This window comes from Bufo bufo, chromosome 4 (assembly GCF_905171765.1).
Source record: "Bufo bufo chromosome 4, aBufBuf1.1, whole genome shotgun sequence".
Classification (NCBI taxonomy): Eukaryota; Metazoa; Chordata; class Amphibia; order Anura; family Bufonidae; genus Bufo; species Bufo bufo.
In genome coordinates, this window is record NC_053392.1 from 80,010,723 (window position 1) to 80,030,244 (window position 19,522).

Genomic DNA, 19,522 nt, shown 5'->3' on the forward strand with positions numbered 1-19,522 from the left:
CTGAGGATGATAGGTGCTCCGCCCTGGACCGCTTCTGGGGTTGACGGGCTCTGGAGGTGTCGCCTGGAGAGAGAGACTCAGACGGGTCAGCTAAGATAGCGGACCCGGAGGGCCCAGCAGGGGAATTATCCGGCTGCGGTAAGGGCAATGCATCTGCAAGGCGGCCCACAACGTTAGTGAGACTGACCACAGCCTGGGAAAGGGATCTAGCCCAGTCAGGGGGATCCAAGAGGCCAGGGGGTGACACAACAGATGGCGGACCCTGTAATGGGGCTTTGCAAGCCGAGCAATGCGGGTCAGGCTGCCCTTGAGGAAGGGGCGCCTTACATGCGGGGCAGGTATGATACCAAGGTCCATCAGGCACTGAGGGGTCAGACATGTTGGCTGGAAGTAATATAAAAGCATCCAGGCCAGAGGGCTGCAGTGCTAGAAGGGGTCTACAGTCCTACCAGGTCACAGCGGGAGCAGACGGCACAGCAGCGGCAACAGCAGCGGCAACAGCAGCGGCAACAGCAGCGGCAACAGCAGCGGCAACAGCAGCGGCAACAGCAGCGGCAACAGCAGCGGCAACAGCAGCGGCAACAGCAGCGGCAAAAACGGCAGCGGCAACACCTGAGGTAAAAATGATCCGTCCTGAGAGCAGGCAGGCACGAAGAGGAGGCGGGGCTAGTGAGGAGCGGGAAGAAAAGACGTCCGCCCCTTGACTGAAGCCTAACATGCACAGGGGAAGCGGAACGAAGCTCCGCCCCCCGCTGAAACTTTCGCGCGCGCGATTCAAAAAAAATAAATAAAAAATGCCGCAGAAGCCCCCCAGAATATTGTCCCCCGTCCACCTCCTTGTAAGTGGAGGCGAACGACACACCGGTAGCCGGACAAGAGCGTGCGCCTGCCAGAATATCAGCCGGCAGTTGAACACTGCCGCAGCACTAGCCGAGAATAACGAAAGGCGACCCACACGGCCGCCGCACCTGAGGTAAACCGCGCTGTAACCCTCCCCCTCGAGCACTGCTCAGCTCTGCCCCACACACAAAGGAGCCAGGATGTCTTGTAATCGGAACAATGAAGGCCAGGCAGAGGGACAGCAGGAGTCAGGGCCCTAACGGGGGGGGTTAGAAACGGCTGCACAGCCACCTCACCATTCGACGTTTTCACCCTCTGTCCATCCAGCAGGAACGCCCCTTCAGCCACTGGCACCGGAGTGGCAGGAGGCTGGAGAGGGGCTTGCAGGCGGGCGACCCTTGTGCTGGCGGGATGCAGGGGAGCTGGGCTGCCCTGGTCCTCCTTTTCTTCTGTGGGGGAGGCAGCAGTGCGGATAACCGGCACTGGCGCAGCTCAACCCCGGGAAAACAGAGAGGTCTATTGCGACTCTGTTGTCCCTGTTGAAAAAAAGCAAAAAAAATTGAAAATAATAAAAAAGAGAAAAAATAAAAAATAAAATCTTTAGCAAAGACAGCTCTGCAGTGCAGAGAGTGTCTTGCCTCCTTGACACTAAGCAAAAAACTGGCAGTCTCTCTCTCTCTCTCTCCAGGCTGAGGGTATAGCTGCTGGAGGAGGGGCTTAACAGTCTTTCACTTAGTGTCACGCCTCCTATGGAGATGAGCTATACCAAAGGTTTCCTGTGTCCCCCAAGGAATTGGGCGAGAAAGTGGAATTTATTCCAGAAGCAACGTTTCGGCTGTGCGTTAGCCTTTTTTCTTAAATCAAATCGTTTTTATTGAATCAATAAATACAGAGTATTACAAAAAACAATACGTTGTTTTTCCTTGTTTTATCCACCATGTGGAATCAGTGTACAACAGTAACCGTAAAAATATCAACACAGTTTTATCAAGTATCTGTACATAGCGTGTACACATGTTAAAACAAATATTTGAAACAAAGAATTACAAATATCTTAACCCCCCCCAAAACCCCTCCCCCCCACCCTACCCTAACACCCCCCTCCCTGACAACTAGTCTTGACCTTCACGAGCCTATATAACCACATGAGTATGAGATAACCAATCACTCCACATTTTATCAAACTTCTGAGGACATCCTCTCTTCACATACACCCCTTTTTCGAGTATCAACATGTCATGCACCTTCCGTTCAAACTCACTCAGTGTAGGCGGACTTCCCTGGATCCACCTCATAGCCACCAGTTTCCTGGCCACATATAGCAACCTCCCCACAGCTACCTTGACCGATTCAGTGGTTTAGCCTTTTTCAAGCATGCATATACATCCAAAGGTGGGGATTAAATACCCACATACAACACCACTGACCTGACAACCCCTACATAACACTTATCAAATGGTAGGAACACTGTGGCATGTGGGGCTGAGACGATTACTCGATTGAATCGAGTAATTCTACAAATAAAATCCTTGATGCAAATTTTTTGCATCGAGGATTCGTTTGTGTCACGTGAGCACGGAGGGGGAGTGAAGCGCTTGCTATTACTCCCGCTGCGTGGTCTCCAATACTCACCTTTCCAGCAGGGGGCCTCTGGACACTCCACAGCACATCCATGGTCGCGCGCTGCACTGACCACCTGGCGTATGCACGCCGTGACCTGACGCGCTGTGTGACGTCAGACGCAGAGCGGAACGATGGAGTGTCGGCGGCGCCCCTGCTGGAAAGGTAAGGCCGGGCGCCAGGAGTGCACAGCGTCATAGCAACCAATGACGCTGTGCACTCCGGGTGTCAGGAGGAGCAGAGGGGATGATGATTTCACGGGAGGGTGGGGGAGAGCTGAAGGCACTGGGGGATAGTGGAGCCGATAGCACTGAGGGGAACTGATGCACTTGGGCTGATCGCAAGGGGAAGGGGGGGGGGGACGCCGATGGCACTGGAGGACAGTGGAGACGATGGCACTGAGGGGAACTGACGCACTTGGGCTGATCACACAAGGGGGAACGAAGGGTGTTGGGGAATGATGGCAGGCGGTCTGATAAGATTTTTTTCTTAGATTACTTGATTAAGCGTAAAAATAATTGATAGAATACTAGATTTCTAAAATAATTGTTTACTGCAGCCCTAGTGGCATGCATTATACATTTTAGGACAGCTGGTGTGTACAGGAAATTGCAGGACGACAAATGAAAATAATATGCTGAGCCACCAAAATCTTACTCTTCTGGACGCTGGAAGCCAAGATACGGGATGCTGCTCAGCGAGGTGCCCGGATCCAGGGTGTTTTTACCTGCCCCAGTGGATGCAGCTCACCTAGTTCTCCTGCATTACAGGAGTCCGTCACCCAGCTTTCCTAGAGCCCAGGCGAGAAAATCTTTCTTGTTCTTAAAAGAGGTGAGAACGCCACACAGGTTAGCTGAGAGTTGTAATGGCAGCCATCCTGGACTCCACCTGACTTTTCCCAGCGATAGATAACTAGGAAGACTAATTTTACAAGGGATTCTGTTTAATTGGCAGAACATACTCACATGGACATTTGGAGGTAGAATGATTTGCCATGTCCAGCGCAATCCTGTGCTTATTCCGGAACACGTCCTCCGCTCCGGCTTCCGCCTTCCGAGCCACCAAACTCTGGGGATTTATTTGCTCTGTGGTCACCGACAAGCCTGCACAGACAAGATAAGAGGCAACTTTTAATTTAATCCTGGACAGCACCAGCAAATATATTTTTGGATGCATTTTCAGCTCTTCAGAGTGGACCTTTCCTTCACGTCAGCAGAAACTTCTAAGGTTGAAATTAATTGAGATACTCCAGAGCAGCCTCACAGCAAGGCACAGGCAAGTTTTAATGGAAACTTTTTTTTTTTTTTTTTAAAGTACCAGTCTATGCAGCGATATTTAGGAATCTCAGACAAGCCCCTGAACGGTCGAGAATAAAAAATAAATAAAATTATGTTACACTCCCTTATCATCCAGTCCTCCTGACCATGCTCGTTTACAAACTGCAGAGGTGGTGTAGCGGTACACAACACGTGACCGCCGTGGCCAATCACTGTCCTCAGCAGTATAGCGCTGAACGTATTCCTGATGGTCCGAATAAGGGTCCATTCACATGACCGTAAGCGTTTTGCGGTCCGCAAAATACTGGTAGGAGCCGTGTGCGTTCCGCATTTTGCCGACAGCACGCGGTTAGCCCTGATAGAAATACATATGCTCTCTCTTTTTTGCGGGGCTGTGGAACAGAACTATGGATACGGACAGCACGCGGTGTGCTGTCGGCATCTTTTGCAGTGCCATTGAAATGAATGGGTCGGCACTCGTTCCGCAAAATTGAGGATCGGACGCGGACTCTTGAAATCTGGTCGTGTGAATGGATCCTCAAATGGTCTACTGGCTGTTCCCCTTGTCAATGAGGTGGCCCCTAAAAAGTCTGACACTGTCCAATCAGTGCTGACTGTATCAAACCCCACTGACCGGAGGAATAATCCCGGCCATTTAAAAGACTCAGATGCTGAGGTCAGTGACAACAGCGACAAAGGGTGGGGGCATACCCTGCTCGCTGATGGGAAACTCCACAGGGAAATTGCAAGGTTGCGATTCATTACCATGGCAACCTAGTGTCTTGGGAAGGCTCTACCACTACCTGTGAGGCCCTGCTTGTGGCAGGGCTTAAAAGGGGTTGCCTCGCCTTGCTACAACCAAGCTCAGTCGGCCTCGATTACCTGCTTGCTGGGGGCAGAGCTAAGCACTGACAAGGTGGCCGGGGCTGGGAGTGACAGCGCAGGCACAAGAATGTGTGTGCACTCAAGCTGCCGATATAGTGCTTCTGTGCGCCTGCGCGGCCAGCGCTGTGATGTGGCTGAGCATGAAATTTGGGGCTGTTTGAAATAGAAGACAAGGCGACAGAGGCATAATTGAAAAATGAACTACATGGAAAACAGGATCCTAGGACTGATTAAACATTGATTACTAAGATGAGACAACCCCTTTAAAAAGGATTTTCCAGGTGTTTAATGTACAGCTGATCGGCGGAGGTGCCATAAGTCTCACTAATTGGATATTTATGACCCATCTTGAGGACGGGCCATCGATATCGAAATCTCAGACAAGCCCCCTAAAATAGGAATGTGTTAAAAACCCCATAGATTTACGTTTGGAAAGGGGGATATATCTTAAGCGAAATTGCATTTCGAAATGTGAGTCTATTTAGGGCTTGTGGATCGATAGACCTGGAGTATGTAGTCCCTGGCGTGCTCTTACCAGAGGTGTGGGAAGTGTTATACAGAGAGTAGGAATTTATGTCTGGTGGATGTCCTGGGGGTTATGCAGTTGATACACTAGAAATGCCTCAATGCCCCTTCTTATTCCGGTACTTAAACCACATATGTATGATCGGTACTACTGTATCTTTGCTATAAATTGTCTACACGATATACACTGTCTGCCAGTTTCTCTCGAGTGGGGTGGGTGGGGGGTTGGTTTGGGGATATAATGTTTATATCTTGGAATTAACTGTATGTGTACAACTTGCAAATGGTCAATTTTTGAAAATTATAATAAAAAAATCCGGTAAAAAATATAAATAAATTCCCATAGATTGCAATAATATACTATTCCAGTCTATGGTATGGGTAACCGTACAGTGATGCATAACAAGATTTTTTTCAAAGGTTTTTATGCTTTTAAAAGTTGTAAGGCCGAGTTCACATCAACGTTAAGGACGGATCTGGCACATAACTGAGGCGAACGGAGCCTACGGACCCCGTAGACTATAATGGGGTCCGCTAGGTTTCCGCTCAGAGGAAGATTTTTGAAGCGGAGACAAAAGTCCTGCGCGCACAACTTTTGTCTCCGCTTCAAAAATCTTCCTCTGAGCGGAAACCTAGCTGACCCCATTATAGTCTACGGGGTCCGTAGGCTCCGTTCGCCTCAGTTATGTGCCAGATCCGTCCTGAACGTTCTCCTGCTCCTATAACAGAAAGGCTGAACGCTGATGTGAACACAAATTTGCTATCTCCATAATGGTACCGACCAAGAGAATAACGCCGTCTGGCACAGTGAACTCTCTCAAAACCAAACCTAAGAAACAAGGCAGAAAAGACTTGGGTTTTTTGTTGTTTTTTTTTTTGCTTCCCCCAAAAAAAGATTCTCATTTTTTTTTAAAAACAAGATATGGTAAATGGTGCCATTAAAAATATATAACGTGCCCTGCAAGCTTATCTGCACATAGGTCATCTAAATTAATGGAAAGGCATGCTGGGGCATGTAGTTCATAAACAGGTGTATGCCATGCCGATGTAATTCTGCAATTTCAGTAAAGTTAATTGCCGATAATATCCACGCTAGTTTACATAAACGCAACCACAGCGATAAATCGAGGCCGACGTGCATATTGTCTGCATAATTTGCAGGTTAATCTGCACTCCCTTTCCTGTCATTTGTGCAGTGTTTTAATTGAAAATCAACGGGCGTGAACGAAAGTTAGGAGAATGGATTACTACATACCTCTCTTGGTGCGAGCTTCTTTAATCTCCTCACACAGTTTGTTGAACTCCAGATCCAGTTCAGCGGCGAAGATGGCGTGTGCGGTGTCTTTCAAAGTGCAGGCGCGGTGCCTGATAATCTTATCTGTACAGGGGACACAGCAAAAAGTAATTTCTCTACGGAGAATGACCCACAAAATGTCCAATCTGAAAAGTGACTACTACGCTGTATCACGTTCCGCAGTTTAAAGGGCAACTCCATGGAAATAATTGCATGCATACCGTATAGTTACTATGACATTCTAGACTATTTGCCCTTCTCATATCAGAATTTCTAGATGCCGAGTGACCACTATTTACACAGAAGTAGTCACAGGGAGTTCTATCTGCCACACTGCACACTGCCTCTCCATGCTAAATACAGGCTGTGTTTTAGGTCCCGTCCACTCAGGCACCAGGAAGGATGAGAAGACAGGACAAAAGATCAAGCAAGAGCAAAAGACGTTATAGATACAAGTAAAATGTCTACTTAAAAAGGGCATCTGTCAGCAGTTTTGTACCTATGACACTGGCTGACCTGTTACATGCGCTCTTGGCAGCTGAAGACATCTGTGTTGGTCCCATGTTCATATGTGTCCACATTGCTGAGAAAACTGAAGCTTTAATATATGCAAATGAGCCTCTAGGAGCAACGGGGGCGTTGCCGTTACACCTAGAAGCTCTACTCTCTCTGCAACTGCCGTGTCCTCTTCACTTTAACAGGGCCAGGCATGATAATGTTTTAACTGCCTGGCCCTGTTAAAGTGCAGAGGGTAGAGTGCCGAGCCTCTAGGTGTAATGGTAACGCCCCCGTTGCTCCTAGAGGCTCATTTGCATATATTAAAACGTCATTTTTCTCAGCAATGCGGGCACATATGAACATGGGACCAACACAGATGCCTTCAGCTGCCAAGTGCACATGTAACAGGTCAGCCAGTGTCATAGGTACAAAACTGCTGACAGATGCCTTCATGCTTCCAGCAACAGCACCACTGAAGTGAATGGACGTGAGAAGCAATACCACTTACAACCTGTGAACAGGTGTGGAGCTGTTTAGTGAAGAAAGAAGCCATCTTCTTCTAAACATAAACCTTTGATTAGGCTTCTGGGAGACATTGTGCATCAAGAAGAGATGAGGGCTTAAAGAGGACCATCAGCTCTCCTGACAAAGTTCTTTATAATGAGGAAAAGGGCAACAAAAGCACAAATTCAGTACTTTTAGTCATAGAAGAGAAAAATAAAAAGACACGTAGTAGGGCTCTGAAATACAGTGAAAATCAAGAGCTGTGATAGACATACTATAGCAATTGAGCCCTCACCTGAGACGGAACCATTCACAGACAGGGTAAGATTGACTGAGTCTTCTGGGTGGTTTTGGCAGCCAACTAAGGATCCCAAATTTTGTCAAATCGATCAGGTACTGCTCTAGCAGAGAACACCAATTTATGCATGGGCAATGCTGAATCAATGAGTGGCCTCCAATGAGAAAGGTATCTTGGGGGCTTTCAGTTTTGAAGGATAGATTTCTTAGCATAGAAGTCCGCTATATTAAGTATTTCACCAGACTATTCTCAAGTCCAACCTGGTGTCCAGCACTTCAGAAGTCGCTAATGAGTTTACAGACGGGTGTTTAATACGTTCCATGCAGCCATTTAATTTGGATTAATTGATCTCTGGCACTGACCATGGTGGAGCGCCAGCTCAATGCCAATTCCTTTTTGTGGCATGCCTCCAGAACTGGGATATCAACCTTCCAAGGTCTAGATAATGGCGAAGGCCGCATAGGAAGGAGAGACTGGTCTACAGAATATTTTCGGATAGGCAGTTTTTTCTACTGCTCCACATTACAGACTTAAGGCCCCCTACCAAACAGATCTAGTCTCATCTCAACGTAGCAAACTACATTCCGGTCGCAGTGATCATCCTTATATAATGGAGCAAGATCCCATATAATACTTACTGGAAATGTCTGAATGACTGACAGCCATCACCACTAGGCAGCTTACCGCATACTTTGCAGTTATGGAGCTTAAAGGGGTTCTCCGGGAATAACGGCATTTTACAAATTACCAGCCCCCCCGCCTATTTATCTGCTCTTTGCCGATCCAGGCCTCTCCGCCTCCCCCGATGTGTCCATGTTCCGGTCCATGCAGTGTTTACATTTGGCGCAGATTGGGCATGGTCACATGCCTTGTTGCAGCAAATGACTGGCTTCAACTGGGACGTGGCCACAATTGACACATCACAACTAAAGCCAGTCATTGCCTGCAGCACCCCCTAGTGGTAGCGTGGGAGCTCTGCGTGGGAAAAACTGAATTCCAACCACTATAAAGATGCATGCAAAAGGTTCTCAGGATTTTTTTTATATTGATAGCTAACTGTAGGATAGGTCAACAATATCAGAACGGTGGGGGCACCCCGTTTAATCAGTAGCAGCTCTGAGACTGGAGCTCCACAGCTCTGTCCACTATGTAGCGCTGGTCCCATTAGGCTGGACACACAAGAACGAGTTTGTTTTTGTCGCAGACCCCTTGAAGTGAATGGTTCCGCATACAAGATACACAAAAAAATTAAATAAAATAAATAAAACACGGAACAGGAAAAAAAAAAGTTTGTGCATGAACCCTTATATTGATTTATAATGCTGTGTAACCCTGAGAGTCCTGGAATCTACTGAATTACACGGACATAAAGCTGTCACTGTAATACAAGAGATTCTAGGACTCTCAGGGTCATAGAGGAGCAGAGGGCAGAACAGGACCTCACTGACGCACACACTGCGAGTTTCTCGCATTGAACACGCTCACGTGTGTTTGGCCTTAACCTGCACAGATTTTACCCCCCCCCCCCCCCAAAAAACAAACAAAAAAAAAACACACAAAAAAAAAAAAAACACCCATGACAATAAGTTTAGGCTGTCCACTTCCCAGTACCAGCCATGACATAAAACAGTGAGACGCTGAACTACAAGTGAAGGCATTAAATAACCACGGTGTGAGTGCAACGAGAATGTGTGCTGCTTCTAAGACGGACACTGCCGATCCACAGCACGGCGACTAGAGGGGTAACAAATGTATGGATCTCAGGGCAGCATTTTATCTTATGCACTCGGTCTCGGTGAATCGATAATATAAAAAATAAAAGTATTACAGAGTCAATAGAACACAGCAGTAGCGTTTTTTTTTTTAACAAACTATTTTTATCCATTGGCAAACATGGCAGCCGTCTTGCCTCTCTATTTTCCCGGTGACTGGCAGAGTGGAGTAATTATGAGCCGCTATCCGACACATCTCCTCTCTGGCAGAAAGAGGCTTAAAATCAATACAGCCTGGAGAGGCAGAAAAATAATAATTGCCAGAGCGCTTTCCTGCCTGCGCATCATTACCTCCCGGCTCTTTATCAGGGTTGTATTCCAAGGCGTTGCTGCAGATCAGGTCCACGTCCGTTAGGAAGTCCCGCACAGTCATGTAATGGTGCTTGTCGATTTTGGTCATTATGGTGGAGAGGTCCATGGGTTCTCTAATGACTTCGAGGTAATCGGACACCTGCAAAAATAAAAAAGGGCCAGGGGTTGCTGAAATACCGGAAGATGACGCGTTAACCCTTTAAAGTCATCGCCCCATGCACACAAGATTAAGTAGCAGATATGACAGCGTACTAAAACGGCATGCCAGGACGAATCACACAAATAAATGAAAAAATGAGAAGCGGATGATGCTTTGAACTAATGCTATTCAATGAGCAGCGTTACACAGGCATCACAAGAACACAAACCGTGCAGAGGGCGCCGACTGACTCCGAGGCAACCAGATCACTGGGATCTGCATGGTGAAAACAGCACCCAAGAGGATGTCCTAGGGGCTACTATATTATCAGCTTGTTAATGGGGACAGGGTCCTAGGACCCTCCCAATCTGAGAGTGACACATCGTTGCAGGACATAGTCAGGTCCATAAATATTGGGACATCTACACAATTCTAACATTTTTGGCTCTATACACCACCACGGATTTGAAATGAAACGAACAAGATGTGCTATAACTGCAGACTGTCAGCTTTAATTTGATGGTATTTACATCCAAATCAGGTGAACGGTGCAGGAATTACAACAGTTTGCATATGTGCCTCCCACTTGTTGAGGCACCAAAAGTAATGGGACAGAATAATAATCATAAATGAAACTTTCACTTTTTAATACTTGGTTGCAAATCCTTTACAGTCAATTACAGCCTGAAGTCTGGAATGCATAGACCTCACCAGACGCTGGGTTTCATCCCTGGTGATGCTCTGCCAGGCCTCTACTGCAAATGTCTTCAGTTCCTGCTTGTTCTTGGGGCATTTTCCCTTCAGTTTTGTCTTCAGCAAGTGAAATGCATGCTCAATCGGATTCAGGTCAAGTGATTGACTCGGCCATTGCATAACATTCCACTTCTTTCCCTTAAAAAACTCTTTGGTTGCTTTTGCAGTATGCTTTGGGTCATTGTCCATCTGCACTGTGAAGCGCCGTCCAATGAGTTCTGAAGCATTTGGTTGAATATGAGCAGATAATATTGCCCGAAACACTTCAGAATTCATCCTGCTGCTTTTGTCAGCAGTCACATCATCAATAAATACAAGAGAACCAGTTCCATTGGCAGCCATACATGCCCACACCATGACACTACCACCACCATGCTTCACTGATGAGGTGGTATGCTTAGGATCATGAGCAGTTCCTTTCCTTCTCCATACTCTTCTCTTCCCATCACTCTGGTACAAGTTGATCTTGGTCTCATCTGTCCATAGGATGTTGTTCCAGAACTGTGAAGGCTTTTTAGATGTCGTTTGGCAAACTAATCTGGCCTTCCTGTTTTTGAGGCTCACCAATGGTTTACATCTTGTGGTGAACCCTCTGTATTCACTCTGGTGAAGTCTTCTCTTGATTGTTGGCTTTGACACACATACACCTACCTCCTGGAGAGTGTTCTTGATCTGGCCAACTGTTGTGAAGGGCGTTTTCTTCACCAGGGAAAGAATTCTTTGGTCATCCACCACAGTTGTTTTCCGTGGTCTTCCAGGTCTTTTGGTGTTGCTGAGCTCACCGTTGTGTTCCTTCTTTTTAAGAATGTTCCAAACAGTTGTTTTGGCCACGCCTAATGTTTTTGCTATCTCTGATGGGTTTGTTGTGTTTTTTCAGCCTAAAGATGGTTTGCTTCACTGATAGTGATAGCTCTTTGGATCTCATCTTGAGAGTTGACAGCAACAGATTCCAAATGCAAATAGCACACTTGAAATGAACTCTGGACCTTTTAGCTGCTCATTGTAATTGGGATAATGAGGGAATAACACACACCTGGCCATGGAACAGCTGAGAAGCCAATTGTCCCATTACTTTTGGTTCCTTAACAAGTGGGAGGCACATATGCAAACTGTTGTAATTCCTACACCGTTCACCTGATTTCGATGTAAATACCATTGTGGTGGTGTATAGAGCCAAAAATGTTACAATTGTGTCGATGTCCCAATATTTATGGACCTGACTGTAGATGACTAGTGGTTGGCTAAAGCAACCTCTTACAATATCTGAGGATTACCATGCCCTAAAACCAGTTTAGTACCAGTGCATAATGTGAACAGGAGGATATCCACAGTCAACGTGGTATAATAGCGCAGTGGTTGTCCCGTGATGTGAACATCTCCCTAGCACTGCCAACTGGATGATTTCTATACAGCCTTAAGTAACTGGATGTGCTGGGAGGTCGTCTCTTGTATAGGATTTCCTACAGCACCGATATAGGCTGCATCCCTTTTGCTCATGTTCCTGGCCACACATTTGTGTGCAGTCCCATTCCCCGTCTTGGACGCCAGCATGCAGGGGAAACAGAGCAGGGGATGCAGTACAAAATGAGCGTTTCAGGATCAGTGGGGGGTCCCAGAGTCCAGGCCACTACCAATCATCCTAGCAGTATGCCATGATTTTACAAGATGAGAATGATCCTTTAACCAAAAGAAAAAACTAACACATAGTGGAATAAGGGGCTTCAAACACCAGCAGCTCTGACGTCCTTACAGAATGCATAAGCCCATCCAATAGCATAGGAGCTATAAGGGGTTCTGGTTCCCTGCGTGTGGCTTCCCAGCTCCAGATACTATCCATTAGTAGCACTAGGGGTGTCGCAGGATTACTACATCGTCCTACCAGGGTGTACACCATAATATCAGGGGAAGTGTTCATACACACAAGCCATTTCCACATACGGGTTGTAGATTGAAAACCACCAGCAGTGAAAACTGACCGATTAAAAAGTCAATGGGTTATGCAACTGGGGATTTTCAGGCTTGATTGTGCTGCAATCAGCTACCATAACATACAAACATGACAACCCCTTTAATAGTCTCTTTCACTTTTTATACACATCTCGGGGCCTACAAAACGGTGGTGTGATCTGAGCTGTGAGCCACAGAGGGTGTCCTGCCTGGCCATGGAGTCAGCCGGTGACCCCGATTTGCACGGACATGCACAGAAGCGGACTTTATAGTCGATAGATATTTTTCTTCTAATTTCACTCAACATTTTATCTGAAATTTGGATCAAATGTGAATTTCATTGAAGAATGGTTTTTGCACATGAGCCTTAACCCGCTTGTCTCGCCTCTGGTCACACATAATAAAAACCCAAGAAAGGTCACGGATTGTTAAGTCCCCGCGTGGTGTCAGGATGAAATGAAGTCGCTGAAATCTGAAGAGCCGGGTTATTCGAGGCGACTGTTGATTAAAAGCTAATTTAGTGTGCAATGTACAGTTCTGCAACCACCAGCCAAGATCTCTGCTTGCCTGGAAACATTCTTGTTCAGATCTAGACACTCTTATCACGCCAGGGTACCTACCATTTCTACAAACTTCACCTCACATGTTTTGATCAGTGGCATTTGTTGCTAAAATGGGATGGGGTGGGGGGGGGGGGGGGGGGGGGGCAGAAGCACCGGTTAGCAAGGTGCCTTTTTGTTTAGCTCTCCGAGAGAGTGGTGTACAGACTGTATAGAGAGTTTCTAAGGTAACACCGAAGGCAGCACTTTTATAGTACCGACATACTGAACCCCACAATGCACGCTAGCACTTCAAGGGAGAGGAGCCCGATGCCGCTTGCTGTCCCCACCTCCGAACGATGAGCGACAGATTGCTTTCCTGTCGGGAGGAGGTCGGGGACGTCCTACTAGTCACCTGTGTTACAAGAGCTTTGGTCTTTATAAAGGAGATAGAGTACATGATTGCTATTGCTAACATTTGGCAAAAATCATTCCGCACTGTATTTAACATGGGCCCGTACGGATGTAGTTCTTGTCTGTGGACTCCTTCACCCAAGAGAATCAGGACATACAAGCATATCTGAAGCGTTTGCAGAAAATACACTTTTTTTTAACCCCCAAATATTGTGTTTTCATTATGGCAAAAACCAGAGAAAGTGACTGAACAAAGCTAAGGTTATAAGGACTCATAGGTTTTCTCCAGGGTGACCACAGCCAATGATCTGGCCTAACACAATCCGCTTCATTGTGTGTGCATTATGGAAACAAGACCTCTTCAATATCCACCGGTTTGCTGAAGATGTTAAACCGCTTATCGGTGGCCAGTCGCTTGGTGACGTCCCTAAGGAACAGCCTCAGTTCCCTCAAAGTGTTTTCCTCGTGGTCTTCCATCCTTTGCTTCTCCACCTCAGAAAGCTGGTTTGCAGGGGGCGAAGGGGCAGGGGGCAGGACCTCCAATGACTGCAATGCTGAAAAAGAAAGCAATGGGAGCCATCAGCATAAGCTTTACAGGCAAACGTGCAGAGTAAAAAAAAGTTCAGGTTAGTAGTAGTAAGTAGTACATGTGCATATACAGAATGTGTACTTGTGTGATTAACGCCCAGGTTTAATTTGTGTATACGAGCAATGGCTTGATCATTTTCAGTGGCTTTAGTGCCTCAATGCATTGCAAAATGACTACTAGGACCTTAATCGGGGTGTCTGTACGCATCGAAGCTCCAATTTTTTGGTACAGAATTATTAAATGCAGAAGTGTCAGCAATATCAACCCTATTAAACCAGGCATACTGCATGGTAGGGTTGATCATGTCGATTAGAACAATATATATTTCTTTGCTCTGTACCTGTTTGCATCGCCGAGATAAGTGGACTATTGCCTGTAAGCAAATTAGCATTTTAAACTCCAAGGGGCAGGCTGTAGCACTTAGAGCATCGCAACAGCGACTCAGAGGTGCTCAGAACACACCCCACTGACAGCTGATTGATAGACTAGGAACAAATGGGCGGCACTGTGCTTCCTTTAGGGTCCAGGTGCACGGTCAGTAGGTTAAATCCCCAAATACTAGTAATAAGAAGACTTTAGGTGGTGACGCCCAGTTTGTAATGCAATCCGCCGGGAAAGGATAACAGATATCCAACTTCTTAGGCGGGGTAAAACGGGCATCAGGACGGGCCCAGGCCTTTGAAACCACCGACGAGAAGTCAGCGTGGAGGGGAAAAACCGCAGACGCCTGTTTTCTGAATTAGGAGGATCATAGTGAATCTTAAAGGTATCACGAATATTGTTAATAAGATGGCCCACAGCAGAAGCCAGTTTTGAAGGCAATGCAGAGTCAATATCACAATCTGAATCAACTAGTTCCCCTTCAGAGGGCATATCCTGTAAGGAGGAAGGGCCCGACAGAGCGCACCCTTGGGGGTGATACTGAAGCATCCGAGGATGATAGGCGCTCCGCCCTGGACCGCTTGTGGGGTTGACGGGCTCTGGAGGTGTCGCCTGGAGAGAGGGACTCAGACGGGTCAGCTAAGATAGCGGACCCGGAGGGCCCAGCAGGGGAATTATCCGGCTGCGATAAGGGCAATGCATCTGCAAGGCGGCCCACAACGCTAGTGAGACTGACCACAGCCTGGGAAAGGGATCTAGCCCAGTCAGGGGGATCCAAGAGGCCAGGGGGTGACACCACAGATGGTGGAGCCTGTAATGGGGCCTGGCAAGCCGAGCAATGCGGGTCAGGCTGCCCTTGAGGAAGGGGCGCCTTACATGCGGTGCAGGTATGATACCAATGTCCAGCAGGCGCTGAGGGGTCAGACATGTTGGCTGGAAGTAATATAAAAGCGTCCAGGCCAGGGGGCTGCAGTGCTAGAAGGGGTCAACAGTCCTACCAGGTCACAGCGGGAGCAGACTGTAACAGCAGCAGCAACACCTGAGGTAACGATCCGTCCTGAGAGCAGGCAGGCACGAAGAGGAGGCGGGGCTAGCGAGGAGCGGGAAGAAAAGACGTCCGCCCCCCAACTGAAGCCTAACATGCACAGGGAAAGCGGAACGAAGCTCCGCCCCCCTCAGAAAATTCAAAAAATATACCGCCGAAGTCCCGCAGAATATTGCCCCCCGTCCGCCTCCTTCATAAACGGAGGCGAACGACACATCGGTAGCCGGACAAGAAAATGTCAGCCGCAGCTGAACACAGCGGCAGCACTGGCCGAGATTAACAAAGGCGGCCCCACACGGCCGCCGCATCAAATCCGCCGCCCTGAGGTAACTCGCGCTGTAACACTCCCCCTGCTGCCCGTCCAGCGAGCACTGCTCAGCTCTGCCACACACACAAAAGGGGGAAGCCGCCCGGGCGTCTTATAATCGTGATAATGAAGGCCAGGCAGAGGGGACAGCAGAAGTCAGAGCCCTAAACAGAGGGGGGAAGGGGGGGGGGGGGGGGGTAGGAACGGCTGGAACAGCCATCTCACCATTCAACGTTTTCACCCTCTGTCCATCCAGCAGGGACGCCCCTTCAGCCACTGGCACCGGAGTGGCAGGAGGCTGGAGAGGGGCTTGCAGGCGGGCGACCCTTGTGCTGGCGGGATGCAGGGGAGCTGGGCTGCCCTGGTCCTCCTTTTCTTCTGTGGGGGAGGCAGCAGTGCGGATAGCCGGCACTGGGGCAGCTCGACCCCGGGAAAACAGAGAGGTCTAATGCGACTCTGTTGTCCCTGTTGAAAAAAAGCAAAAATTGAAAATAATATAAAAGAGAAAAAATAAAATCTTTAGCAAAGACAGCTCTGCAGTGCAGAGAGTGTCTTGCCTCCTTGACACTAAGCAAAAAACTGGCAGTCTCTCTCTCCAGGCTGAGGGTATAGCTGCTGGAGGAGGGGCTTAACAGTCTTTCACTTAGTGTCACGCCTCCTATGGAGATGAGCTATACCCAAGGTTTCCTGTGTCCCCCAAGGAATTGGGCGAGAAATTAAGTCTTTAGACTGTCTAAAATATATTAGACAGCATTAATAATTCTGCCCCGATGTGCTGTGTGTGTGAGATCCAGATCAGTACTAAACTACGAGTACTGCTCTCAAACCAAACTCCATATTCACCAAGATATTGGGGAAACAGGAGAATGGGAGCTCATTATGCACAGAAACACCTAAATAAGAATTATACTAAATAATAATATATAATCTAGCACCTTGACAAGAGGACGTCTCAAGGACTTTGATTTACTGGTTGTTAATGGGAAGGATAAAAACGGATCTAGAGAGGGGGTCTTCTAATCGGCAGCTTCTCCTAGGGATGTCATCAGAAGGTAAGTATATGCCTTATGTCGGCTTTGAAAACAGCTGCAGTTTAATAGGTTGAAGCTGAGAACGGAGTCGTAAATCCTATTTGTATTCTTATTTGCTGGCTGAAAATCTGCTGCAGGTTACGGTGGGGTACGAAGAATTAAACAATGGGTGATGGAGGACCGGCACAAGAACCACTGAGCTCAGCGCTCAAATCTTCCAAACACCTTTCCTGCGGAGTGCTTAATTGTCACCGGGCGACACCGCGATTAGTCACGGTCCTCATTTCTCAGTTGCGGAAAAGTGAACATCTCCCAATCCTATTAACTGGCAAGGGTATCAGAGTCAGGGAGGCCCTGGCAATAAGAGGTGGGGGTCAGGCTGAATTCATCGCCCAGCTCCATGGCACAACAGCACCAGGTGGGGTGCCTGGCGAGACAGGAGGTCTCGGCATGTGGAGGTCAGAGAGGGGCCGGTAATACGCTGCAATGGATGACAACTAATGCACATGACTAATACATGTCTCCTGCATCTTTCTCCTGTAATACTGGCACCAGCAGCTAGAAATCCTGGGATAAACTGATCTCTAGGATAACTTGTGTATTTTGCAGCAGAAATAACTGCCCCGTGCCCCTGCCACTTACCAGCTTTTCTCCTTTTTGGAGGGGGCATAGCAGCCTGATGGAGAATCAAATCTTGGAAAAATTTTAGCCGGTCGTCTTCACTAGGTCTGGAAATGTTAAAAACCTCTTCATACTGAGCCCTGAAAATACACTTCACCTGCAGGAGAAGAGAGGTCTGTTATAACTCGTACAACATCAGCACCGTTAGGCCTCTTTCACATGAGCGAGTCTTGCGCCTGGACGCAATGCGTGTGACGAACGCATCACATTCAGAATGAATCCCGACCCATTCATTTCAATAGGTCGGTGCACATGTGCGTCGTTTTTCAGGCATCATCTCCGTGTTCAGGAAAAATGGCAGCCCCTTCTATATTGTGTGTTTTTCACACAACCCTGGCGCCTGAGAAGACAGATCCTGACAACTGATATTGCTCGTGTGAAAGAGGCCTTCGGGTCTGACCCCACAGAATAAAACTGTACAGACGATTTAGTGCAATGAAGACTATCCTGCACGTGGCGCTGTACGACGAGGTATAAACATGGACAGCTATGGAACAAACTAAGGCTACTTTCACATTAGCGTTTTGGGCAGATCTGTCATGGATCTGCAAAAACGCTTCCGTTACAATAATACAACCACAAATGAACGGATCCGGTTGTATTATGTCTTCTATAGCCATGACTGATCCGTCATGACCACCATTGTTGAAAGGCAATGGGGGACGGATGTGTTTTCTATTGTGCCAGAAAACAGATCAGTCCCCATTAACTTACTCTGTCAGGATGGATCCGTTTGGCTCCGCTTCATCAGGCGCTGCAGGCAGCCTCCAGAGCGGAATGGAGGTGGAACGGAGGCAAACTGATGAGTTCTGAGCGGATCCTTTTCCATTCAGAATGCATTAGGGCAAAACGGATCCGTTTTGGACCGCTTGTGAGAGCCCTGAACGGATCTCACAAATGTAAACCAAAATGCTAGTGTGAAAGTAGCCCAAGTGTTTTACCAGGGCACTAAAGATGAATAAGAAGTTATTATGAGCTCATTGTTTTTGGCTTCTCGGATACATTTAAGCAGCATAAACAAATCACCGGCTCAGAAAACATTACTCCTGCCAAAACCCTGAACAAAAGATGTGCGCCATGCTGCAAGCAAAAAACAACTGGTTCCAACTGCAAACGATTGTAAAATAAATTATATATATATATATATATATATATATATATATATATATATATATATATATATATTTTTTTTTTTTTATATATAAAAGGATATAGAAGAAACAAATTCTACAGCTTGGTGCTGGCTGTGGTAGTAACATCTAGACCATATATCAATATGCCCCCATTGTCTGTGATGGGATGACCCCTTTAAGTTAGAAAATAAAATGTGCAGTGATTTTGTTTATTCAACCCCCCCTTCCCAAGCCATGCATCTATAATCTAGACCAGTGATAGGCAAACTGCGGCTCTCCAGCTGTTGCAGAACTACAACTCCCAGCATGCAAAGACTGCCTACAGCTTTCAGCAGGGCATGGTGGGAGTTGTAGTTTTGCAACAGCTGGAGAGCCGCAGTTTGCCTATCACTGGTCTAGATTATAGATGCATGGCTTGGGAAGGGGGGGGGAATAAATAAAATCACTGCACATTTTATTTTCAAACTTAAAGGGGTCATCCCATCACAGACAATGGGGGCATATTGATATGCCCCTATTGTCTGATAGGTGCGGGTCCCATCTCTGGACCTATACAGAGAATGTTGAAAAGGTAGTGGAGGGCACACAATGAATGGAGCAGTGGCCGCGCAAGCAAAGTATGCTCCCATTCACTTGTATCAGGAGAGCACTTGGCGGTGGCCAGACCCCGGGAAAACCAGGGTCCTCCAGCCACCACTGTCATCGTAGGTGCAGGTCCAAGAGGTGGGATATGAACCC

At 47.4% G+C, this 19,522-nt stretch overlaps 1 protein-coding gene across 4 annotated transcripts in view; it reads right to left on the bottom strand.

Annotated features, from left to right (window-relative positions):
* Window positions 1-19,522, bottom strand: part of ATAD2B (ATPase family AAA domain containing 2B) — a 136,151-nt gene that overhangs the window by 20,793 nt on the left and 95,836 nt on the right. For 2 of the 4 annotated variants that reach the window (XM_040427412.1, XM_040427409.1), the window contains 5 exons: window positions 17,613-17,748; window positions 13,990-14,171; window positions 9,805-9,964; window positions 6,403-6,525; window positions 3,426-3,563 (listed from right to left, as the gene is read on the bottom strand). In XM_040427412.1, coding sequence (XP_040283346.1) covers window positions 3,426-3,563; window positions 6,403-6,525; window positions 9,805-9,964; window positions 13,990-14,171; window positions 17,613-17,748 — 739 coding nt within the window. Of the gene's footprint in view, window positions 1-3,425; window positions 3,564-6,402; window positions 6,526-9,804; window positions 9,965-13,974; window positions 14,172-17,612; window positions 17,749-19,522 lie in introns of all 4 variants that reach the window. The other 2 variants (XM_040427411.1, XM_040427408.1) reach the window with 1 other exon arrangement.